The sequence below is a fragment of the Leuciscus leuciscus genome, assembly GCF_965113295.1.
Source record: "Leuciscus leuciscus genome assembly, chromosome: 21".
NCBI classification, from domain to species: domain Eukaryota; kingdom Metazoa; phylum Chordata; class Actinopteri; order Cypriniformes; family Leuciscidae; genus Leuciscus; species Leuciscus leuciscus.
The window spans coordinates 21,104,447-21,131,921 of NC_138745.1; the positions used below are offsets into that span (position 1 = coordinate 21,104,447).

Sequence of the window (27,475 nt, forward strand, 5' to 3'; positions counted from 1 at the left end):
AACATTTTTAAATGAATAGTTTTATATTTCTCCATCGTTTTTATTTCGATTATGCTGTTCGCAATGCTTCATGGGATTGTAGTTCTTTTTCTCATTGTACACCTTTGTATTTTTGTCAGATTTTCAAATACTTTTTTGCTTCAAATCAAAGTTTGTAATGTTATGATTCACTTCATGGCTGGTTGGCTAAGTTGATGGCTTATAACGCTTTAACGAAGACACTTCAGAAAACACCCCAGTCAGAAAACATTGTACCACCATTCTGATAAACAGACTTGATTGTCTTTCAGGTTTGTTTGAATAGGACTGAGAATCAACATTTTTTGACACACTAGAGTTTACAGTCCTAGTTTGTTGCAGTTTGCCTTTGCTGTTATGAAAACATGAGGGTCTACATTCATCCAGGTAATTGGAAGAATGTGTGATCAAGTCCAATCAAAAGCATTTGGACCAATCAAAAGCATTTTGGAAGTTGTTTTGCCACTCAATTCATTGATAGCAGCATGGGGTTGTAGTTTTTAGTAACCATTCACATACTTTTCCTTCAAACCTCTTGAAAATGAAAAAAGTCAGTCCTTTAGTCTTGGAGGACTGGATTAATCAGAGCTGGATACTGTCTCCAATTCGTTTAAAGAGCATTTCTTGCTTATTGAGAGTGAGGCATTTATGGTGGCATTATTAAGACTTGAAGAGGTTGTGTGCTTTTTCATCCATGGTGGCTAAATGTTGTAATTTATCAAATCTTAGTTGGCATGGTTCTTGTAACTTTTTGCATGTTTCTTCGAACTCATTAAGCAGTTGTGGGCACAATATGTTTGTGAATGATTGTGGAATATTCAAATGAATGCGTTCAATTAATGCTTTTTTGGTTTTTGGTCCCATGCAGAAAATGTAACCTATTTTTATAGCTCAAATTAAATAATGTTTGATAAAAGTATAATTAGATCAAATTGGAGTAATGTTTCTCATTAATAACCATGCTTATGTTTCTAATCTCATGCTCTCTATAAAATTACTCCCACTTTCCCTGAATCCTGAAAATTTTAGTGTGAATTTTGAATTAGCCTGAAGAAGCATTTAATTTAATTAAGCATTTGATTCAGTAAAACCAGACACAAGCCATATTTTAAAACACTGAAAGGCTAAAGACTTGCTGAACTTCTAAATCAGCCGTTAGTCAGGAGCAGCTGTGTTTAGCTAGGTCTTCCCTGATGGGTGGGTGTAGCTAACACTATTGACTGTCACATGCAACGGGCAAAGCCATTTGTAAAAACCCAGCCATGAATCTTGTCACAAACCCACAGAAGCAAGACACCATGACATGTTTGCACTAGCTCTCAGGTACCCTGTGGCACATCATCCACAATGCGCACCTGGCCACTCTTAGCTCAACAAGCGACACTCGCCGCAGCTTGACAGTGATCTCGGCTCTCTTTATGAGGGAGGCCTCGCCGCTGCCAAGCATGTGACTGCGAGAAGGTGTTTTTAATGTGTAGGCAATGCCACGGATGAAGGCCGGAACATTAAGCATTGATATCTACAGGGTAGTACAGAGGCTTTCGCTGTGGCTGGGTGATCCTGCACGCACACACTGGGCAACACTGTCTCAGCTGACTAATCTGATAATCCCATGCAGATGTGTCTGTGAGTGAGTTTGCATCTGTGCATGTGGACAGAGAGAGAGGGAGAGAGAGAGTTGCAAGATTGTCAGCATCCTCCGTACGTGATTTGGTTGTTTATCCTTTCCCTTCCGGAATGAGGGGCTTATGTCACAGTTCAAAACGTTTAGATATGATGTAAATTGCCAAATGAATTGTTCTAAGGGAACCTGAATGCATAATACAGAAGCAGTTTGTGTTCTTGTTGATAAAAGTGTGTGAGTCTCTGAGGGAAATCGCTGCAAATGCTCCAGTAACACTGAAAGTTTATATCTGGTAATAAAACTTCCACTCTCACATTTGCCTCTATGCATTTCCCGAGGGAAGTGCTAAGTTCTCCATGTTGTTTTTGCTGGTCAAGGCAGTGGGTGTGCATTTCATACCATGCCATCTGTCATATAATTTATTTATTGTAGAATAACTTTTTTTTAAGACTTTGGTGCTGCTGGGGTCATAGTAAGGCCATCAGAGCTAAAAAAATATATTAAAAAAAACCCTCCAGTATTAAATCTATTGTTGATCCACAAAGGATACAGGCCATTAGCTTACTGTGTAGACCGACGTTGGTGGAGTGGGCTGGAGCTTCAGACCAGTGTAGTCAATGTAATAATCCTAATAGGCTAAAATGACATCTCGAATGAATCGATGACGTCAATGATGGTCATGTTTCACAAAACAAGGCTACATCTGAAATTGCGTACAGTGTATGTACTTCTTTTGAATAAGTAATTACTTCGCACCCATTAAAAATATGTTCTATATAGTGTGTAATATGAATATAAGGATGTACTACATCCATCATGTGAGCTACCAGCTACCAACAAATCATTTCTCATGGCCTCATGGGATAGTAAAGTGTCCATCAGATGTGCACTTCAGAATCTCGCTGGGTACTTTTCACCAACTGTCTTATAATTTCGGCGAATTCAGGCATACTATTTTTACATACTGTTTTGCACCTACAATATAGCTGTGGCGAGCGGTGTCTTTAACAGTTTATACGTTTTCATTAAATACATGTCCTTATGGAGAAAACAAAATACTATGAAAATAGTTTCAGTTATGACTTTAAAAATTTTTTTTTTACTTGATTTAGTCTATTTAGTTTTGTATCAAATACAATGGGATTTTCGTTGATCAAGATCTGGCAGTCTTCCCCATTTGCCAGCAAATCAATGAGAATGTGGAGAATGTGGGACAGTGATGACGATGCATAACAACAGAGCGTAGGCACCAAAGCTGCTGTGGATCCGCTTATCCGAAACCATCCATGACTGGCAAATTTGAAGAAAATTATCGTCGTTTGGCAAATACATAAATGACAGATGGTTACATACTGTACGTATTGCCAACGTTTTATCATGTAAGCTTTATGGTACACCCCAAACAAAGGAATTTGTAGTCATTTATAGTTAATGTTTATTAGCGCGGCCACGAATGGCTTGGGTATGAAAGCATTTGCAGCTTATAAGGACCCCATGGCCTTGCAATATAGTAGACGTATATGATTTCAGATGCAGTCAAAGACTCTCTAGAGCAGATGCTAATTGCTAGTATAGTATAGTATAGCAACGGCGCTTAACGTTTACATTCAGCATTTTGTTTTTTACATGCTTGACAACAGCGTTGTGTAACAGAGTTGACACATTTTTCAGCACATTTTTCGCAATCTCTGACATCTTGCACTGTATGAATGGAATCGCACTGGGCAGCTAGTTGACTGCCTTGTCGTATAATGTGTGAGCCATACTGCACTGTGTAATTGTGTTAATCAAGAGGAGAAAAAATTGTTTGCGTTCATCTGAAGATTTATAATCTCACGGCACTCGATTGGATTTATTTATAACACGCTGTCAGTTGTATGGAAGTAAAACAATGACAAATGTTTTTGAAACAAAAAAGCTTGTTGAATCTACTGATATTCCTGCCGTTCCCGGATGTCAAATGTTGAATTTTCTGTCGAATTTGAACTACTGAATTTATGGAAGCGCATTTGTAAAGCGTAATAAAATGGACCAAAAATTGCCTGTCGAATGTTATAGGTTGTGTTTTTAAACAGAATGAATATTTTGGAAGTGAAATCTGAAAGGTGAATATGGATTATTGAATTTTGAATAATGAAAATGTGTGTGAAATGTTTTGAATTGAAATATTCACAGATTAAATATACAACCATGCTGATTTTCAGCCCATAAAAATGCAAGACCTAAAAATACAATGCATTAAAATGCAAGCAGGGTTAATGCAATGCATTTTTTTTTTCAAGTAGTGCAATTCAGCAAGCTTTTTTGTTTCAAAAACATTTGTCATTGTTTTACTTCCATACAATTGCGATTAAAACTTCCCAGTGTTATGGAAATTGCCCTTCTTTAATACTGTCCCTTTATACCTTGTTAGAATACGGTTGTGTCTGCTGTTCGTTCATACAGATTTGTATCCAAGCAGCGACTTTAATCTACTAAAGGAAGTTTCTGCTGGCAGAAGTTATCGCTTGTGTAAGTACTTTATTTGTAAATAACTAAAGGGTTTATTGACTAATTAGAAAATAAGCAATAGATTACCTGTAAATATTATTGCTGTATTAATCGGCTAATCTGAAAAATCGGATTGATTAATCGTAAAAAATAATCGTTAGAATAATCGACTAATCTTAATGCAAAGTGTGTCGTTGCTGCTGCTAAATCTTTGTATTACTCCTAAAGCGATTACGCCATGGCTTTGAAGAAGCCTGTTCAGAGGTCCGATCAGTGGCACAGAGGAATGATGAAACGTATCAAGGGTGATTACACATACAGCATATTGCCTGGCCTTTTTATATTGATAAACGGTTCAGGATGCTTGGGCTTGATTGAAAGAGTCCACAGGGGATGAGCCCTGCAACATTACACTGGTGCAGCTGGATCCATAATTTGGTGCCACAAACGGGCAGGGTGAAAGACAATTATCTCATAAGTCAGTAAGCACAGCTGTCGGCAAGGTCAAGTTTCATTTATGGGCGGCATTTGCACCTCTTTCTCTTTTCACCCTGCATGGATGAGCCCCGGGACTGCCTCAGTTCCATGATGAATACTAATGGTCGCCTCTGACAATTAGTTTCTGATGAAGTGTTTATTTACAGCATCACCTAGTTTCTCAGAGACTTCTGGAAGTGCCATGTGTAGGTAGTTTATAACTTGGTTTTGAAATGCTCTTTAGAGGGATCAGGGATATAAAAGTATTAGGGTGGTTTCACACCTGAGTGTTTGTTTCGGAACCTGGTGCATTTTCTCCCTTGGTTCGGTTCGTTTAGGCATATGTGAATACTACAATCACGCTTGGTCCGAGATCGCCTGAACGAGGTGGTCTCGGGCTCAATTGCAAACGAACTCTGGGGCAGTTCGCTTGTGGTGTGAAAGCAATGCAATCCAACCCAACAGAACAACGAACCAAATGGTATTATAATTCATAACGGGAAATGTGCTATATAAATAGCAGTGGTGTCTGATTCTGTGAGTGAGCACATTAGTTATCACAGTTGAAAATGAAAAAAGCACACCTTCATCTTAAAATGTTGTGTAATTGCGCTTTTCAGTGCGTCCTGATAAAGCCTTGATTCCTGCTCTGCTGCCGTATTAATACGAATGTAGTATATAATTTAACAGCGGAAATGATGGCTAAATTTGTATAGCGTTTGCGTGTCTCCACAGTTACAAATAAAGCTCATGGAGCAAACTTGTCAATAATCTTGATGGATGACGCATACGAAACTCTGCCCAATAAGGGGACAGTTATTTGCATGTGACTTGTGGGAACACATTTTGGTACGCTTTGAATGGTTGCCTTGTGAAAGCGAACCGCACCAAGAAGAAAATGCAACATTTTAACAAATTAAGTACCTGTTTTGGAACAAAACAAACAATCTATAGGTGTGAAAACGCCTGTAGTTCTTTTCTGTTGTACACCATTTTTTGGGATTTAACCAAATGCTTAAGATACTGTGGGTTGGAGCAGAATCTTAAACCAAATCACAATATTTGAAAACGTATCAGAGCCCTAGTTACCAAAAGAAGGCAACAATAATAATAATAATTATTAATAACAATAAATAAAAATACCCCAAATTTTATTTATTTTTTAATTAATTTTTTTCTGTGGAACATATGGAAAATATGAGAAATGTCTCTCTTTTTTTGATTTTTTTTTATCTGTACAATGGAGGTCAATGGGCACCAAATCTGTTTGGTTACCAACATTATTCAAAATCTCTTTTGTGCTCTGCAGAATAAAGAAATCTATCTAGAAAAACTATCCCTAGTTAAATTAATTTGCTGTTAATTTACTCGCCCTTGGGCCAACCAAGATGTAGGTGTCTTTTTTTCTTCAGTAGAAATGTAAAAAATATTTTTAGCTGAAACTGTAAAAAATAAATAAATACAGGCAAAACAAAATGAATACCTGTGGATCCTGACGATTCATTGAGGTTTTACGAAGCGAAACGATCGGTATGTGCAAACAACATTATTACCTGTAATCCACAGCCTCGGGCAAAAGGTTCTGGAGTGTGAGCTTCCTGACATTGGGAGCGGTACTTGGATAAGGTAAAACATTGTAAAGTAACTTGGCTAGTAGGCTTTAAGGCAACTAGACTATAGTATCTGGTTTAGAGATAAACTCTAATTTCTAAAGAGCCAATCCAATGTTGATTGTGATTTATTACGAGCACTGTTGCTTTGCCTTTTGTCTGAAAACTCCTTTCAGTCTGAGATTAATTTGTTGTTGCCTCAACTATTACAACACCACCTTCCACTGCATATACTGTAGTAGTAGCCTGACTTTCTTCCTTTTAGTTATAGATATGATGTAAAGCACGGATGAATAATGGAAATAGCATTTGCTGCAAAATCCGTCCCGACAGCTCTAAAATAGATTATTATTATAGGCTTACCATAGTGATATGGGCTAATGCAAAAACATGGTATGGAAGATGGATTTGTGATGTACTCACTCATTTTACATTTAGTACTTTTTTTTAGGAAAACCCTTTAGTTTAAAATTTAAATAGTGTAGCTTTAATATCAAAAAAGAATAAAGATCAACAGAACAGTTGCTTACAATCATCTTAAATAATGTAGATGTCAATTTTATACCCTGACTATAGCATCATCTAGTCAAGAAACATTAAACATCAGGGTAAACTGGTGAAAAGCTGTAAATCAAACTAGGGACATCCTTATCTTAACTGTATTTTAAGACTTGTATGTCTCTATTCAGCTGCTCCGGGGCTGCATCTGAAATTGCATACTCTCTTGAGTAGGTTCTTATTTTGAATAAGTAATTTCCTCACAACCGTTAAAAAAGTATGTTCTATATAGTATGAATGTTTGTGTAGTATGAATGTAATCTGGACATACTACATTCCCCATGTTGTCATTATCATCCACTCCTGTGGCCTCATGGGATAGTAAAGTGTCCATCGTATGCACACTTCAGAATCACGCCGGAAGAAGTAGGTCATCCAGGTACTTTTTGCCTACTCTTTTATTATGAGTACTGTGAATTCGGACACACTACGTTTGTCACACAATGTTTTTTTGTTTTTTTTGTTGCCTACTATATAGTAGTATTTATATAGTGCTATATATTTCGTATGCAGCCTCTAAATATGCTGTAATTAAGGGAAGCTAAATGTGGCAGGAAAATGCATACCTTGCACCCAAATGCACCGAAACGCTAGTGTCTTATTTTCATGTGTATCTGGGGCACAATTGCATGTGCTCCCACAGGTCCAGTTCTGTCTGCAGCTGTGTGAATGTTATAGTTTCTGTGATTTCTAATATAAACACTGAAGAGTCCCGCATGCCAGATAGATGCTAATAATATCAAGGATCACTCATATCTGTCCAAAAATAGAACTTCCACACTAAATAAGTTCTAAAATACCATTTGGATGAATAATGTTGCTCTTCATCTAATTTCTTTCTACAATGGATGAGTATTTTCAGTTATGTTCTTGTGAAACTCGGTTATAAACACACACTGTAGGCCTATATGAAGTCTGTTGTAGCACTAATAGCAGATCCTGATCTCTGATGGGATCACAGGGATGCATGACGAATATAGCTGCACTTGGATGCACCAGAAAGCATTTAGAGATTTAGGTGAGAGATTTGGTGGGAAAGTACATTTCATGCCTACAACAGGCAAATGTGTGTTAGTCAACAACTGTAGTTGGTGCAGAACGAGTTCTCTTACGAGAGGTCTCTCGTACTGCGTAAGATATCTTACGCTAGGGGAAAATCCTTTTCCGCGAGATATTGAAGCCAAAAATTATCCTTAATTTTGTAATAATGCAAAACGCGTTGCAGCAGCAATGCAGACATAGGCGAGACAGCTCGCGCGCCTATTGGCTGCTCTGCGGCAACTGCAGCAGCCTATCGAGCGAGGCCTGGCGTGACGTCAGAACCAATCAGGGCACTTCGCGCCCGCTGCGTCACGTCCCGCCGAAATGGGCGTGGTCTAGGCCTATAAATATCGCTCGCAGGCAGCTATTATCTGATTTTTCATCCTTCAAGCGAAGCACACGCATCGCTGGAGCTGGATTAGAAGCCGCGCCGTCTGACAGAGAGCACCTTCAGCGGGACGAGTCACTGAAGTCGCTGGCCGCGCCGCCTTCCTTGCCTTCCTGCTGCGCTTTCCGGCATTATATCCTTTCTCTGCTACTGTGTTTATGTATGTGTGTGTGCTCGCCGCCGCGACACACACTCCCATTGCACTAAAAGAGCTGGGCGTCTTTTTCAAGACGCCCCTTTTCCTGATCACGCAGCTCTCGCACTCGCTGACGGCGACTGCCCTCACTGCGAGTTAGGTACTGCCTATGGTGACTCTGAGGACTCACCTGGCATCCTTCTCCGAGACTGCTCCTCCGCCCCCCCCCCCCCCCCAACCCGCAAAGCTTGCCGGTTCGCCCGCTTGCCTTGCCTGCTTGGGGGACGATACCTGTTCTCCCTCTGTTCGAGCCGCGCACACCGCGCCGCTCACAGAGGATGTCAGGAGCGGGCGGTCACGGGGCTAGCTTTCTCTCTCCCTCTGTTCAAGCCGCGCAAACTGCGCCGCTCACAAGGGAGGCTGGAAGCGGACGGTCGGGGTTAGTTTTTCTTTACGTTATAAGAAAGCTACCCTGCCTTCTGCGCCCCATTCATGCGTCACTCACCGGCGAAAGGAGAAAGATGTGTTTTTTTAGTCCCTCCGAGGATGGACTGACCTTCAATTTCTCATACATATTCCCAGTTCCCTGATCATGCGACTGGAAATATCAATATTGCAGCAGGCGAGCCTGTTTTAATACAAGCGCGCCTGCAAGCATACGCCGAAGAAAGCATGTGACGCTCTTATATGCTCGTGCATCCGAAAACCTTTGCGTTCCCCCCTGTGGCTCAGTGGCGGAATCATTGGTTTTTCTCACGAGAGACCGGAGTTCGAATCCCGGTCTAGCGGCTGTTAAAATTATGCCGCCAATGCTTCGCTCTGTCAGTTCCCTGAAAAGCGGCTGCAGACGTGCATTTTGCAGCCAACGAGCGCGTTGCACAACCCGCTCGCCTGCACCCAAACACCGTTTCTATGGTTTCCGTGCGTCACTGGCGAAAGGAGAAAAGAGCGTTTTCTGGTCCCCCCGCGGACGGACCGACCTCCTCTTTCTCGTACATTTCTCATTCCCCTCTGAAGTTCGGGCGACTGGAAATGTCAGTATTGCAGTGAGCAAGCCTGTTGTAATACACGCATGCCTGCAAACAAACGCCAGCACGTTGACGCTCTCTTATAATACTCGCGCTAACTCAGTTACAATGTGTCTCCCCCTGTGGCCCAGTGGCAGACTCTCAGGTTTTTGGACGCGAGAGACCCGCGTTCGATCCCCGGGTCTACCGGCAGATAAAATTATGCCGTCAATGCTCGCTCTGTCAGTTCCCTGAAAAGGCGACTGCAGATGTGTATTTTGCAGCCAACGAGCGCGTTGTACAACCCGCTCGCCTGCACCCAAACACCGTTTCTATGGTGTTCCGTGCGTCACTGGCGTAAGGAAAAAAGGGAGTTTTTCTGGTCCCGCTGCGGATGGACCAACCTCCTTTTTCCTATACATTTCCCATTACCCTCTGGAATTCAGGCGACTGGAAATGTCAATATTGCAGTGAACAAGCCTGTTGTAATGCACGCAGGCCTGCAATAAACGCCAGCATGTTGACGCTCTCTGTTTCTATGGCAACTTCTCGCTCGTTCAGTTCCAGTAAATGTGACTGTTCCAGTGTATCCTGCAGTAAACAAGTCGGTTCTGTCACCCGCTTGCCTGCACACAAACGCCGTTTTTACGGCTACCCAGATAAATCCCATAAGTGTGTATTTTTCTGGTGTCCCGGCCACGGCCGATGGTGCTTTATGTGTAAGAAGAATGCCCACTGCCCAGTGCCCATCTCTACACACAAGCACAGCCCGTCACACAGGGCTCGCGCACATGAATCGGCTCAGACCGATTGCGCTTCAAACATGGTGAATGTGCCCACTAACACCACGTTATGCATGTCTCACGGTTTCTGTAAAAACGAAACCAACGTGCACTCGCTTCACGCAAGCGAACGATGCTTTCGGTGTGATAAATGTGCCCGCTGTCCCGCGCCCACATCCACACATAGACATGACAGTTCCCACGGGAACCGCCCAGCCCTCCCCCTCGCGGTTAACCACCGCAGAGGAGTCGAGCGCGGGCAATCTGCCCGCTGTCATCAGCGCGCCCCATGCCTCAAATGTCACAAGCGACACGCTTGTGTTACAGCACACCGAAGCTTCCCCATCGCTGAGCGAGCGGAGTGCGCTTCGTATTCGACCCCTAGCTATCCATGCAGACGCATGGGCAAAGCTACCCGGGGTTTTCGAAGTGGGTGCTGAACATTATAGAAAGAGGCTATTCGCTGCAGTTTCGCCGACGCCCTCGCCGCTATGTGGCGCGCGTCGAGACCACGGTAAAAACAGAAGTAGCACATCTACTTCGAGCCGAAGTGACGAAACTATTGAGCAAAGGGGCCATAGAACCTCTCTCTCAAGATCAGAGCGAGGGAGGGCTATACAGCAGATACTTCCTGGTACCGAAAAAAGACGGGGGTCTCAGACCCATACTAGATCTAAGGCAACTGAACAAAGTGCTTGTGAAGCGACAGTTCAGGATGCTCACGACCAGGCAAATCCTTGTGCAGATTCGCCAAGGAGATTGGTTTGTGTCAATAGATCTGAAAGACGCGTATTTTCAAATACAGATAGCGTCACGTCACAGGCGATATTTGAGATTCGCCTTCGAGGGCCAGGCATATCAGTACACAGTCCTGCCGTTCGGTTTGTCCCTAGCACCCCGTACATTTACGAAGTGCATGGATGCGGCGCTCGCACCCCTCAGAATGAGAGGCATGCGAGTGCTGAACTATTTGAACGATTGGCTGATTCTAGCGCAATCTCGCGCAGTGCTCATAGAACACACGACCATTTTACTCGATCACCTCGAGGATTTGGGTCTGAGTGTCAATTGGGCAAAGAGCTCCCTGTCACCCAGTCAGAAAATATCTTTCCTGGGCACAGAACTGAACTCACTATCCATGATAGCGCGACTATCACAACAGCGCGCGGTAGACATTCGACGCACAGCGAACTCTTTTCGCTGCGGCGCGTCTGTCCCGCTCAAGAAATTTCAGAAGATGCTAGGTCTCATGGCCTCAGCATCGTCAGTGCTCCAGCTGGGTCTGCTCCGCATGCGCCCGCTGCAGTTTTGGCTGAAAGCGCGAGTCCCACGCGAAGCGTGGGCACCCGGTTTGCTTCGCCTCAGGGTCAATCAGAAATGCGTTACAGCTCTGAAACCCTGGAAAGCGAACGACTGGTACCAATCAGGTGTAAGCCTGGGGACTTCCTCGAGGGTGAAAGTGGTGTCCACGGACGCGTCCACCTCGAGATGGGGAGCGCTGCTCGAAGGCAGACCGTTCTTCGGCCAGTGGTCAGAACGGGAGAAGCTCCTGCACATAAACTGCCTCGAAATGCTGGCAGTAGACAACGCGCTGACGCGTTTTTGTCCCCAAAATAAATGGTCACCACGTCTTGGTCCGTTCGGACAACATGTCTGTGGTGTCCTACATAAATCGCCAGGGCGGCATCAGATCCGAGAAACTGTACAGGCTGGCAGAACGCCTCCTGGTATGGGCTCAGTGCAACCTGCGCTCGCTCAGAGCAGCGCACGTGCCAGGGATCTTGAATTTAGGACCGGACAGACTGTCCAGGAACAATGTTCCGGCAGGCGAATGGTCTCTACACCCACAGACAGTCCAACTGCTGTGGAAGAAATTCGGCAGAGCGGAAGTGGACCTGTTTGCGTCTCAAGAAAACGCTCATTGTCAAGAATTTTTCTCCAAAAGCAGGAGCGCGCTGGCCCATGTGTGGCCCCGCCGCCCGCTCTATGCTTTTCCCCCCGTCTCTCTCCTGCCTCAGGTGATAGAACGGATCAGGGAAGAAGGATGCTCAGTACTGCTGGTAGCACCGTTCTGGAAAAACCAACCTTGGTTCCCAGCCGTGATGCAGTTAGCAAGTACTGCCCCGTGGCCAGTACCAGTGAGGAGAGATCTCCTCTCACAGGCCCGCGGCTCGATCTGGCATCCTCACCCGGAACTATGGTCCCTTCATGTCTGGGCCATCAACGGGTACATGTTGGACTCCCTAAAGGAGTATTAAACACGATCACGCAGGCTAGAGCTCCGTCTACAAGACGACTCTATTCTTCGAAATGGTCAGTGTTTTCGGGCTGGTGCACAGCCCGTGGTGTGTCACCCACAAATTGTGATGTGACGGAGGTGCTTTCCTTCCTACAAGAGCTGTTGGATTGGGGCAGGGCCCCCTCCACGCTCAAAGTTTATGTGGCGGCTATAGCAGCGTTCTCAGAAACAACGCTTGGTCAGTCAATAGGAAGGAACGATTTAGTCATCCGCTTCCTTAAAGGAGCTAAGAGACTGAATCCTCCCAGACCTCCCTCAGTCCCCGTATGGGCCCTTTCTACGGTTCTGGAAGCCATGAAAGGTGCGCCATTTGAGCCTTTACAGTCAATCGATTTGAAACACCTGTCTTTCAAAACGGTGTTTTTGCTGGCTCTCGCTTCGGTGAAGCGCATAGGGGATCTGCACGCGCTCTCTGTGAGCGCGGCGTGCATGGAGTTTGGGCCCAATGACTCAAAAGTTATACTCAAACCTAAGCACGGTTATGTTCCAAAATCCCTCAACACACCGTTTAGGGCGCAGATTATCTCTCTGTCAGCCCTACCGGTCCCTGATGAGGAAAGAGACGCGAGCCTCCTTTGCCCAGTCAGGGCATTACGAGCTTATGTGTCTCGCTCGTCTGTTTTCAGGCAGACGGAACAGCTCTTTGTTTCGTTTAGCGGACGTTCTAAGGGACTAGCCGCGTCGAAACAGAGCCTATCCAGATGGATAGTTGATGCTATAGCGCTGGCATACGCCTCCAAGGGCATGCAGTGCCCTTTGGGTGTCAGAGCGCATTCCACAAGAGGCATGGCCTCTTCGTGGGCTTGGTCAAGTGGGATTGCCTTGCAAGATATTTGTATGGCGGCAGGCTGGGCCTCCCCGTCTACATTTATAAGGTTTTATAACCTAGAGGTTCCCGCCCTGCAGGCCAGGCTGCTGTCGGTCTAAACTACCAGTATTATCTGACCTGATGCGTTCAGCTCAGAATGCTGCGTTTACTGAGCGCAGCTCAATTTTCGACAGTTTAAAGCTGGGCAAACTGTGTAAGACCCACATTTTTTCCCATCAGTTCAGGCCGTACCCCGCCCTGTCTGTATGATGAAATTTGCGTCCCTTCGACGCTACTTTATGTGGAAAAGTGAGGCTGCACCCCTCCTTCTTCCCGGACTCTCTGTGAGTTCACTGAGTGATTGTGCACTATATGTACCCCGGGCTTTCGCCCTTGGGTCTTTGGTGTCAGATCTCAGCATGCACGGCGTTTTACACTGGGTCCCCTAGCGTAAGATATCTTACGCAGTACTCGTTCCCTCTTCTAGAGAGAACCGAGGTTACGTTAGTAACCGAGTACGTACTCTACTACTTAATTACTCGTACACATCCCTAATCTCTAGTAGTGACAAATGTAGACACATTTTCCTCTGTGCCTTCTATGTTTAGCTGTTGTGAAGTACCTCGTTGAAAATCCTTTGCCAAACAGGGGGGTCTCCCCATTGGGAACAGGGATCAGAAAATTAGTGTTAATTACTTTTTGATCTATTGACACTAACTCTGCAGACATTCAATAGGTGTGTTACCTCTGTGCTGCAATCACCCTCATCTATTCATTTGATTACCCAACTCTGAATAATGCATGAGCAAGTCAGCTGCTGGGAAAGCGACACCATTTGTAAAATGCTGAAAAGGCAACGCCAGCAGGATTCAATAATTTGAATGATATTATTAAACCAATCACTTGAATCCCATTATTAAAGCATAAAATGTAAACCCTGTTGGATCTGAGTTGATACTGTCCCTTAGAGCCAGCCCAGATGTATTGTCTTCCACTGAGAGTGGTGCCATTGTTTGACCCTCCCTTTGATTAGTTGTGACAGCAAAGCGATGCAGATGAAACTGCAAACATCCTGACTCTGGACCTCCAGCACACCGCCAATTATGTGAAGTCATTTAGACGGGACATGTTGAAATTAACCGCTTTAAATTCCGTATGACCTCTGCTCTGACTTAGTTTTCGCTTTATAGATTTGAGGTATTTCTTTCTGCTGAAGCCAGTACATATGTTATTGGGGCACCGCCAAGCTGTGTGGGAAATGGAATAGAACTTAGCTGCTTTGCTCAAACTGCTGTCATAATGAAATATGTGATGTCTCATTTTCATGCAGCCCTGCACATTCAACTGGGACACACATAAGATCTGAGTGCAACGAATTACATTCAATCACAACAGTTCTTTAGTCCCTGTAAGCTCACAGCCGTATACACTTGCATAAAAGCCATCAAAACTCTCATTTTAATCACACTAGACATAAAACTTCTTCCTTGGAGGTTCTATGGAAAGCTTTTTTTCGCATCAAGTCTGGAGTGCTTCAGTCTTTTGCTTTCAGAAATGATCAATTGGCGTTATGTTTTCCTATCCAGTCTCCATCCTGATAATGACGGCAGCTTTGAGCTGCAGGGATGGGAGTATTGTTTTCCCGACTGAGAGGGAGAGAGATGCTGTGTCTGATGCTTGTCCTGGAGCTTCCACTAAAGCTCCCCTGTATTATTACGCCAGTGTCCCTCAGGAGAACATGGCTGATGAATTGTTATTGCCTCTCACTCCATACTAACTTCTGCTTGAAGATAGATCCTGACAAGATACCTGAGCCAGAGAGAGGGAGAGGGATTTGTGACATTCATCAATTGGTGGAGAGATATAAAGATTTTGAAGTTTTCATAGTTTTGACACATTCAAACAGTTGCTAATGTATGCTGTTTAATTAGATATTTGCTGGGTGTGAGACTTGGAACACTATGACCAAACTTGATCCCTACAGCCATGGCCAAATGTATCGGCCACAAATGTATGTGTTTTGCAAAGTTTGCTGCTTGTGTTGATTTACATTGTTTCTAAAATATTGTGCTGTGATCAGATGCAGTTTAAATAGTTGCAAAAATATTCATTGTCCAGCTAACATAATTTCATTTACCGAATCATCAAAAACTTAAAGGAGAGAGGTTTAACTGCAGTGAAGAAGGCTTCAGGACGTCCCAGAGTATCCAGAAAGCGCCTGGACCGTCTCCTCCTGAGTCAGCTATGGATTTGTGTCACCACCAGTGCAGAGTTTGCTCAATATTGGCAGCAGGGGGGTGTGAGTGCATCCGCAGTTACACACACACAGTGCGAGGACAAGACTTTTGGACAATGGCCTGATGTCAAGAAGGGCAGCAAAGAAGCCGCTTTTCTGACTGAAATTCTTCAGGAAGTACAAAGATTGGACCGTTATTTTGCAAAGTTATTTTCTCTGATGAAGCCACCTTCCAACTGTTTGAGACATCTGGAATATCGATTGTCCGGAGAAGAAAAGGTGAACGCTATCATGAGTCCTGTGCTGTGCCAACAGTGAAGCCTCCTGAGACCATCCATGTGTGGTTGCTTTTCATTCATGGGAGTGGGCTCCCTTACAATTCTGCCCAAAAACATTGGCATGAATAAAGACTGGTATCAAAACGTCCTGCAAGAGCAACTTCTCCCAATGATCCAGGAGCAGTTTGGTGATCATCTGTGCATTTTCCAGCATGATGGACAGGGCCGTCTGTACGTTTCGCACGGGCCAAAAAAAAAAAATATATTGCTGTAAGCCCATATATCGGTCCAATGGGTGGTCTCCAATAATATGGGTGAAGGTTTTTGCGCGTTACTGTCTTTCCTTTTACGCAACACAACAAGATTAAATGAAGTACATTTACTCATGTATTAACTCGTTATTTCATCTGACTTTTGATATCTGGGCATGATAAGTGTTTGATTATTCTTTTTAACGCTTTAATAATGTTTAACCCGCTCAGATCAGGAAGCTATGTCGCTTAGAGGTCCTCGCATCTTCTGCGGGTCTCACGATCACAATCTCGTCAGTTTTGGTCATCAAACAGAGGTAATTGCTATATACCTGAGATCGGTCACGTTCACGTTTACACAATCAAATATACTTTGGTATAGCCCCCATGGAATTGCATACACTTGAACTTAATTTAAACGTTTACTTCGGTAGAGTTATGGCCACTATTACAGATATAAGTTGAACAACATTACTTCTCTCATAATAGCTTTGAATTGGCAATGTCGTGATTTCCCACGTAAACTTATCTAAAGTAACATTAAATTAAAACAGAGGTAATTAGACACACCCAGATTTAGGTTGATCAAACAGCATTTGCTGCCCTAAATGGAAATAACTTGTCTATGCAAATCAAGTACACTTGAATGAATGTCAAATATTAGTCGTCATTAATCTGACGCAGACTTGCGGGAACATTGGGAAAACAATTTTAGAGTCAGTCAGAATAAAATCAAATGTTTACAATTTATTGACCAGGTAATGGAACAGTAATTCAAAATCCAATTCATATAATAAAATCACTGGTCGCTCAAACATAACAACAACAATTCGGAAATCGAGGAATTAAAGAAATATTTACCTGGCAATGAAAAACTACACACAGCGATTGTGTGGGAAGTCTACCTACAGACTCCCCGAACCTTTTTCCCACGTTCCTTATAAACCCAGATAATTCAGTATTCTTACCAAAAAAGGTTTCATCTGTCATTATAATTCGATTTTGGTCCCCTGTTGAGGGGTTCACAACTGTGAGATCAGAATTTGTAATTGAATGGGTTGTTGTTTTACATACAGGATGTAGTTTGAATGGAGGATCTGGGGGAGGGAACACCTTTAATAAGGGACACATCACTTTTCTCATATTTTATCACTTCTTTTAGCTTTTCATTATGGTTGGGAGAATGAGACCATTTTACCAGCCGCACTGAGACAATTTAAATGATACCAAACATGTATAGTTACTTTTTGTACATACTTAACACTGCATTGGTTTTCAGCGAGTTTTAGGTGAGAAGGGGGGAGATGGTGAGAAAAGTGAGGTGTGAACTGCACTCTGTGGTGCGTCTCGTATGCTGCTGTTACATATGTGAGAGAGTTCAAATGTTAATTCTCAGGAGAGTCTTTTGTTTTCTCGAGGGGTCGCTCAAACTTGCTGGCACCCGCCTTACATTTCATACATTAGTAATGATGATTTAATGCACAGTGCTTTATATAAAAAATTATTATGTTTAAAGATTTTTGTTTTGTTTTTTTGTAACACCAAGAAGCAATATAATATGGATTTAAAAAGCAGAAGAGAGGGATGCATCTTCATAGCCAGGAAATGATGTATTTTTACATGAGATGATGACTTCAGTCATTTCACTGTCCAAGGAAAAGCTGTTGGATTTTTTTTTTATTTTTTTTTTACATAAGGTGTCTGCTACAGTATATTAATCACATGAGTCATGACCAGTCGAATACTGCTTATTTTTTCTTGGTCTGTTGTTGGAAACATGATTGCGGAATAAATTAACTGTGTGACAAAAACATATCTGCGAAAAGGGTACATGTATGTCTTCATTGACATCGGAAAGCAAACCTTTTTACTTTGCATGATACTGCATCCTCTCCTGTAGGTGTCACTGTAAATCCAATACCACCATTATCAGCTATTTTGGAAGACATCAGAGAACTAGACCAAAACCATTCAAAATTGCTATTCGGAAGTATTAATACCGTCTGAAAAATCTGTCCATATCTAGTGATCCTCATTCATGGGGATCTTTAATAAAGCAGTGTTAGCAATTGCAGTCGACTTTAATTTTGGACTTTCAACTGCGTATGTTTAGATAAAGTAGCACTCAGTGAAATCGTTAGCTTCGGTGTGGTGCTCATTTCCCCCCCCCCCCCAGTAGATCCCCTAAGAGGAGGAAGCATTTTCACCTCTCTAGCCACCACCTTTTTTTGTGTGTGTGTGAAATTGAACCACTCTCCTGCATTAGTTCTTGTCCTTGATGGAAGGATTAACCCTCCTCGAGTTCCATTAAAAGGCAGCCTTGCCACCTCTGGCCCAACAGTCATGTTTTTCAGCGGCAGCAAGGACAAGAAAGTTTAGGTGTAAAAATGCAATATCCTAAAATCTTGCCTCGTAATTCAGGCCTTGAACTCCTTTAGCAGCAGGATCTTTACTTGGTCACTTCAATTATAAACTACAGCCCTGGTTCAATCGGATCTCTTGTCAGGTCCATCCAGAATGCCTCTCCATTCTAATGTTTGAAGAACTAAAGTGGAGGTTTTTAATTCCAATTTTGTTTGCTTTGTGCCTCTCTTGCAAGGCTGTTTGCCAGAAATCATTTTTGAATGGGAAAATGACAGAAAACAATGAATGGTCAAATTCAATAAAAATGTTTTTCTATAATTAATTCTAAATCACTCTAATTTTCCTCTTCTTTCCTCACAGCTCAGCCAAATCCACCCAAAATCCATGAGGGATGGTGGGCTTACAAAGAAGTTGTTCAGGGGAGCTTTGTTCCAGGTAATCATTTTACAACAGCTTTTTATCAGTTCACAAATGGTGTTCCCTATGCTCATGTCACACACATGGATTGTACTAATTACAGAGCAATTATGGCTTTGTGACGTAAAATCACTTTTTTTAATCATTGAGTAAATATTATCTCTCTTAACAACTTTATTCATTAAAGTTCATTAACGTTGGAATCAGTGAAGCGTGTTTTAATTTTTTTTTTTAATTTTTTTTTATTTACAAAAACCACCAGCATGAACCAAGTCACTGGAATGATTCTGACTTTTTTTAATTCTTCTTTAACTCCTGTAGAGATTGTTGGAGTTTGATTAATTCCCTTTCGCTTACCTGGCAGTAAAGCTGCGTGCATACAGTGTGACATTAAAAACAGTTTTGTACTTCTCATTGACAGCATGATGCAGGATTAGAGCTCCCGAAAGAAAGTGGAAGAGTTCACAACATTAATTAAAATGCCAGACATGTTGAAATGCATGAAATATTTAAGTTTCCTCTATTTTTGTAAAAATATTCTATTTTTCAGTTGTTCAGATTAAGGGTTCTTCTGAAATGTTTACAAGATCAAGAATCTGTCCAATTTTTCCAAGATGTTCTGACTTCAGTAATAGGGAAGTGAGGATGGCAGTTTTGTAAATTCGTTTTTTAAGAGGGTTGTAACATCTGCAGCAGGTTTTTTTGTCTTTTCTTCTGTCTATCCTTTTTAATTAACTTAGATTCAAATCTCTTACACTAAATTATTGCTTCAGTTAAAATGCGGATTTTAAAAATCAATAAATGTTTGCCACTTTCATTATCAGTGCCACATTTATACAGATCTCAGAGACATTGGGCCTCATTTAAGAAATGAACGTATGACAGAAAACTGGTAGTACAGTCGTTTCCATGCAAAACTTGGCATTTATCAATATGGACGTGAGCGGTGGCTAAGATCAAATCTCACGTCAGGTCTCAGCTTGTGTAAGTTTATATAAGTTAGCATGAACTTGCGTGCAGCATAGTAAATTGGGTGGAGACTTGTAATGAGAACATTTTGTTGATTTATATTATTTTCCTGACCGAGTCTGACAACCGAACAATCATTAACCGTTAAACGACTAGATTAGAATAGCAAATTAAAATTTAATTAAAATAGAATAGATGGGTGTATGTGACCCATTAATACCACAAATGTTTTATTTCCAGGGGTTTAGCTTATAGCTTTACATGCACAAATAGCAGCATAAACAACAGAACACGAGGATTCAGCAGCAGAGAGAAACCGATAAGATTAACTATGAAAAAGGCCTAAATATAGGACTATATGATATCTCACTTAAATAATTAAAGGCACAATATGTAAGATTTTTGGATTAAAACATCCAAAAACCACTAGAACCGTGTTATATTTTGTTGACTTGTGTACTTACATAATCCCAGATGTTTCCAAGAATGTTTCAATCCAGAATAAGCAATTTTAACCAGGACACGGGTCATTGTGTCGCCTATCAGCGATACCATACCTGCGTTACCCACGATTTCCTTTTTCTTTTCTTTTTTTCTTTTTTTCAGAAACATTAGAAACACCAACGATGCTTTAATATATTATGTTTTATTAGACAAGGGAACAGTTGTTTGGATACTTTTACCCATCTCATGTTAACAAGATTATTTAAAAAAAAACTAAATTCTGTTAAAGAACTTGCATGACTTTTTTTACTGCATGGATGTGTGGAAAGATTAATAGTGCTCAACATGGCTACAGTAGCAAAGTTAATTTTAATACAGTCTTGACAATTCCATATTGTGTCCATGCCCAACCAACCATTTATCAAGATTTGCTACATTAATGTCCACAATCATCTTGTTTTGGTGGTGGCACATTAGCACTGAAGTAGTCATTAATAAGAAAAATGTTCCATGTCAATTGCTCCAACTAGATTCGGCTACTGCAGTGAATTTAGCATTAGCCACAGACCGAGCACTCACTATCATCCATACCCACTACAAAACAGGCATATAACGATGGAATATTGACTTCAGAGCTTGACATTTTTTTAATTTCTGTCGTGTTTTCAGAGGATGGACACTTCCATGATATCGCAATGCGCCACCACGGTGGGTGTTTTGATTAATCACAGAAGGTGTTATTGCGACTGGTTAGCAACACGCTGGTTTTGTTTATATCAGCATGGGTATGAAAATCACATTTCATTGGTTCAGACTCATGCTATCTATAATTCACTATGAATATTCACAAAGTTTGAACGCTGCACTTTACAACTATACCAAACTTGTGCTGAGGAGAAGCACCAGCAAAGGAAAGGCACCTTCATTTATATAGCGCTTTTAACAACATAGATTGTTTCAAAGCAGCTTTACAGTGATAATAGGAAATTAAAGTAACAGAGATTGTTTTGGCTTTACAGCAGCTCTAGAATAAAGTTATTGTCCAGCTTAAGTTAGTTTTGATTGATTCACTTCCGTCGCAACGATAATTAGTTATTAACTTAGGGGCCGCTAACACGACACCGTTCTAACAGAAAACCTTTAGGTTCTTTTTTATCGTAGTTTTTGTCCAACTCCATTGACTTGTATTGGATGATACCACAGAAACCGAAAATTCTCGGGCCAGCAGCATTTGTCCAAATTTCAATCTTAACCATTGTATTTCATCAGAAACGATCTGAAAACAGGGCTTTAAGTGTAAAATACCGAACTTGTCCTTTAAGAGCTCGCTCAAGTACTGCGGAGCTAAACTATATAGTGCTTTTTAAGTAATCAGCTATATTTTAAAATGTATACAATGTTTAAAGGGGTGGTATAATGCCCTTTTTCACAAGATGTAAAATAAGTCTTTGATGTCCCAAGGGTGTGTATGTGAAGTTTTAGCTCAAAATCCCCCACAGATTTTTTTATATAGCATGTTAAGTCAAGTTTTGAGGGTGAGCAAAGTTTTGTGTCTGTTCCTTTAAATGCAAATGAGCTGCTGCTCCCAGCACAGAGGGCGGAGCTTCAACAGCTTGCACTCACACGTCAGACATGCACTGAAAATTTCAAAAACTGTTAGCCTTTTATGTTCAAACCGGATTCAGACAATGATGGAGAGACTCAAGAAGAGGTGACATGTAAGCTAGTCGCATCCAAAGCAGTATCTAAAGCCCTTGCATTCTTACTATCCTTGATTAAAGTTTGGATTCGTGTCTCTAGTTCTGAAATCTTTTTAGAAATCTTGAGTAAGACATTACTCACCACGTTTGTTGACTGATCCTACTCACCACAGTTGTTTGATTTGTAAAAGGCGCATGTGCACGCAAGAGAAAAGACGGCAAGCACGGATGGCAGGTTTACAGGCTAGCGAGATACTTGCGTGTTGTGCTAGTGATAACGATTTAGATAAAAGCTAGCGATGTCAGATTAATGTGACAGGCAATATTAGACAATATCTAATATATGTTGATGAGTAAGTTAAATTTAAAACTCATGGAAAGGTATTCCTTTCAGAAAACGATCAAATCTTTTGACCATAATGATACATTTTTTGTGAAAGCCTCAAATTCCAAAATGTACACATTTCACCTTTTTTGCCTGTTGCTCAGCCCGTGCGCATTCCGACTCATTTTGCCAGCACGGGTCACAATTCATTTTGGCTTGATGTTTTTATGTTGTTTATTATAATGAATGCCACTGTAGCCTAATTTGTGTTTTATTTTATAGTTTAATATATTATTTATAGCTAAAAAAAAAAAAAAAAAAAAACTTGCTCTGTTCTGAGTACCATTACATTTAAAGGATTTGTTGTGGAGTGAGGGGGAAATAGCATGGGCTATAGTGTTTATAATGTAATTATTTGCAAGTATGAGGTTAATGGGTGTTCTTTCTTGGAGTAAGATCAATTTCTCTTTCATGTGATTACTTCCTCTTCTTGGCCAGGTTACGTTTCTCCATGTCGTACTCGTAAATCCTTGGGGCAAGGCTTCTAAAAAGTGAATATTTAAGGTCATGATATTTAAATGATGACTTGAAAAATTACTGTTTTTATATATAATTTGTGTGTTTGCGCAGTATTAGTTGGTTCTAAAAAATGTAAATGCCGTACGTAGCCCCTAGGGACCTTTTGCAAAAATAAATAAAATACCGACTTTTGTGTGCGCACAAGAAACTTTTTTCTGTTTTATGTGTTCTGTCTCTATAATATATTTCCTTTGTGCATCACTGCCGTTTTACTATGAAGAAAATTCTTAAAGAATGGATGCGCATGCATAGGGCTTTCGTTAGGGCAGTAGGTCATATTTCAAGGCCTTATGTCAACTTTAACGAATTTAACTCTGCATGGCTCATAAAAAAACTAAAAAAACATTGGTACAGTAAAAAAAAAAGATAATTTGGATTTCGTTTGGGCAGTGTATTTATATTGTCCCATTAAAAAAAAAATATTGGAACAGTAAAATGTACCAAACTTTTGTATTTCACAAGATAAAACCCCCCTTTATTAAAACACTTTGTCTGATTTAACGCATCCTGGTGGTGGAGAAATGCTTATTTTATTGATTCAATTCTAACAGGACTTATTGCGAGCAGAGCCATAGACATAGAGGACTTTAGATATAAAGGGGAGGCTCACACTTAAAAGACAAACGAATAAAGCTGGATTCATTCCTCGTACTAGCCGACCTCCTCTAACGAAATCCAAGATTTTTATCAGCCCAGTGCACACAGCCATATTGCATCATCAGCCCATTTCACAGCCTCCATTGAAGATGTGTTAAAGGGGACATAAGGCCGTTATATTAGAGGTATACTGGACCCTTGATCTTGACAAATAGGACAATGCACACCGCCGTATTGCGGCATCATCGGATTTCACGTTGTGGTTTCTCGGCCGTCACAGAGGATGGGTTAATGTGGACATAAGGCTATGATATTAGTAATAGCCTATACTGCCCTAACGAAAGTCAAATTGAGCAAATACAGCCAGACACCTTAAGTGTGCTCCGAAAAGGCGCAAAAGCGACTGAAAATCTGCACCCTCTTGAATCAGGGACAACAAAAACGTACAATTTATTATAATGTCACTTCAAAAATGAATTTAAATATTATAATAATGTATAGTGTATAATAATGGAGTTAGTCATTGAGAGTTTTGGAATTTCAACGGATTTAACTGTGGAGAAGCGAGACATTAAATGAAAAAATTGGCGAAAATGGCCCACGGAAGGGGCTCTTACAAGTTAGTGTGGCCGAGCGGTCTAAGATGCTGGATTAAGGGTCCAGTCTCTTCGGGGGCATGGGCAGAGCCGCCTTAACCTAATGTTAGGCCCCGGGGCTGAGAGGTTTTGTAGGCCCCCCATCCCCTCGATTTATAGTCTCATTTTAAAAAAGTGTAAAAGCCTATCTAGGTAATCTACATCACAAAATGCATTAGTTTCTTTCGAGACCTACAACAGTGAGTTTTTTTTATATTGTTTTTAATTTTAATATTGTTATTAACATATCACTGAGCACATAAACACAAGACACTTTATTTAACAACCACACACAGCAACTAAATTTCAACTTTATGCAAATGAGAAGCGATTTTCACGAGCGACAACCAATAGGAAAGAAGCCTTTCAGTGGAGCTCAGCTTCCGTCACCGTCTCGAGTGCAGTGCAGGCAAGACAGAAGAGTTCAAGGGCGATTTCACTGTTTTATATGATTTGACTGTAACTAACCACAAACATGGATATAATAAAATAATGCATGGAAAAGAAACTGTCGACAGTCTCAGTGAGTTTAATTCATACATTAATAGTTCGAGTGTTGTAGTTTTATGATGCAAGTTTAGCACTGCTGCAGTTCATTTTACAGTTTCCCTTGCATTATGTTGACTATTAGGGACAAGAAAATTGATTATTTGTCAAATTCGGATGACGTTTTAGTAATTTATGACAGTATGAGTGAGTTTAATTTGTAGATTGATCGATCGTTAATCTAGTAAATGATTTAATCCCTGAACACTGCTGTGTGGTAATATAAAAACCCTCTCCCAACAGCATACTGTTTCTTTTGAGCCTAATTCCTAGTCAAATTAAAATTATATAGTTGTATAATTTCACTTGTGGTGGTGTTTTGTATAGATGTGGCCAGACGAGCAGTCTAACGCCTCATTCGCGCCGCGGGACCTCTAGACGCGCGTGAACGCGTCTTTGCATTGACTTAACATTGAAATCACTCGCGCCAGACGCTCTATTCGCGACAGCACTACCACTAACATTAGAGCGACAGCACTACCAACGCCCAAAAGTTAAAACAATATGACCTTTTCAGCTCATCATGAACCTGAACATGGGAGGCCCCTGAACTTGGGAGGCCCCTGGGCTTCAGCCCAGGTAAGCCCATGCATTAATGCGGCCTTGGGCATGGGTTCGATTTACTGCTGCCAAGGTAGCTGCTTTAGAAGGCACTTGTGGCTGCTATGATAAGCGAAAAGACTGGAGTAGTGACACTGCTTGCTCCCGGTCTCTTCCAAACGCAGCCGCTTTTGCTTTCCTTGGCCAAACTCAGCGGGCTTCAGAGCCTGACGATGAAGGTCCGCACCAAATGTTTTCTCTATTTCTGAAAAAATGGCGAGAAAACGGCCCAAGAAAGGAGCCACGTTGGGGTACAGTGGCCGAGGGGTCTAAGGCCAGGCTGATCAAATTAAATAATTTACACTGAAAAATTACAATTGCATTTAATAATGTTATGAGATTGTTTTAAATATACAAATAGGAAACGTTGGAAAGAATGATACTTTTAAACATAACACTAAACATAACAGTGAGTCATTGATTAATTCATTCAAACAATTCGTTCAAATGGCTGATTCATTCAAGAATGAGACAGATGTTTATGAATGGGTCAGTGAATCTTTGACTCAACCGATTCGTTCAAAATGCTGAATCATTCAGTAATGAAAACACAGTTGAGTGTTGCTGTGATATGAGCTATAATTCTCCTGTGATCTTTGTTTGGACCAATTTCGTGGCTGAAACCGAACAAAAACAGCCAATATTGCATCTAAAATGTAAGTGACTTAATTTTAAATGTTTTTTGAACTGTTGTAGGAAATCAATGTCACATTTTCAATCGTGATGGTATTCAGGAAAACAGCACTCGTCATGTGAGGTTGCTTAACATGTTAAAAATATAAAGACTCCATATTTTGTGTGTTGTTAACTGAGTTATTTTTTGTGTGAGCTGCGCTCATTTGTTTAGATTTGTCCTCGAGAGGCTGCGTGGGCCTCAACAGAATTTGTGCAGCTTTACACCACAGTATGGTAAAAATAGTATGATTCATTTTATAATAACATGCTATACACCATCAATTAAGACATGCATTTATTGTAACATACTATACACATTAATTAAGACACAAGTAGAGAATTATTTCAATATCAAACAGATAGGGTCTGCAAACATTGAAAACAGTGATACATATTTATACATGGATACAAGCATTTGGAGTTTCACTACCACAACTACAGAGGTATATCTAAGTTAATATGGCATAGGGACATGCATAAAACACAGGACAATACTATATATAGTTTGGTTGTGGATAAAATGGAGTCAATGTCCTTTCCTGTGTGCAATGCAAGTTTTGTTGTAGTCTCTATGGCTGGTGATGTCTGATGATGGGGGTAATCAGACATCACCCCCTTCTCTCCTGTGCTGTCTTTGAAGCTTGAGGAGAGCTCCAGACACCCTCTCCGCTAGGGTAGTCCAGGGGAGCAGAGGTGATAACAGCCTTTGAAGAGAAGTTGCTTTGCAACTATTCAGGGCTGGGCCAGTGATCAAGTTTGAATAAAATGGAAAGGGGTAAGGTTTTTATGACGCCTCCAGCACAATCAAGCATTTTGACCACATCCATATGCTACAGTGTACCATTCAAAAGATTGGGGTCAGTAACATTATTTTACATGTTTTGAAAGAAGATTTTTTTATTTGATCCAAAAAAGTAAAAGCTGGGGCGCACACTGTGCAAGTTTAGACATTCGTGAGCCCTTGTATATGTTATGAGTCAGTTAACTTCATAATTGTCAAAGCAGCTATCACACAGTGCGACCGTACCGCATGGCAAGACGATGGCAATCATGTGAGATTTGACACCAAACACGGAAAAAGAACAGCATGGTAATTTTGTTCAACAAAAACTAGCGTGTGTCAGTGTATGCACATTCTATAGGGTTGCTAGTAGCCTGCTGTATGTGATGTAGTTGTATATGTCATATTTAATAGGGGAGAGCCTGTATGGTCCAATTCAGCTCCCTTATATTTTGCAACACATTTAAAAAATATGGGGAACTTGAGGGTACTTGTAAGATCCTCGGTTCGGCTCCTACTTGCTCTCACATGATGCGAGATTCGACCATACAAACATCAATGATTGGCTTTTTTTTTTTTTTTATGGAAAAAAATAGCTTGTGTGTGAGCTTCTACAACATATGCATATTGCATACACCCGACATAAAACTGTAATATTGTGGAATGTTACAATTTAAAATCCATGTTTTCTATTTTAATGTTTTAAAATGTTATTAATTCATATATAATTATCAAAGTCCCTTTAAGACAAGTCATTTCACTCGGCGGCCATCTTTGAAACGCCTCTCGGGTGTACAAGTACAGCTCCTATCTATTTGAATGGGGAAACATCAAATTCTC

At 41.2% G+C, this 27,475-nt stretch overlaps 1 protein-coding gene and 1 long non-coding RNA gene across 3 annotated transcripts in view; one reads left to right on the top strand and one right to left on the bottom strand.

Annotated features, from left to right (window-relative positions):
* ca10a (carbonic anhydrase Xa) overlaps positions 1 to 27,475 on the top strand; it is a 194,363-nt gene that overhangs the window by 6,020 nt on the left and 160,868 nt on the right. For both annotated transcript variants that reach the window (XM_082151070.1, XM_082151069.1), the window contains one exon: positions 18,728 to 18,802. In XM_082151070.1, coding sequence (XP_082007196.1) covers positions 18,728 to 18,802 — 75 coding nt within the window. The remainder of the gene's footprint in view (positions 1 to 18,727; positions 18,803 to 27,475) is intronic.
* LOC309484729 overlaps positions 1 to 27,475 on the bottom strand; it is a 318,851-nt gene that overhangs the window by 1,419 nt on the left and 289,957 nt on the right. The window lies entirely within an intron of this gene.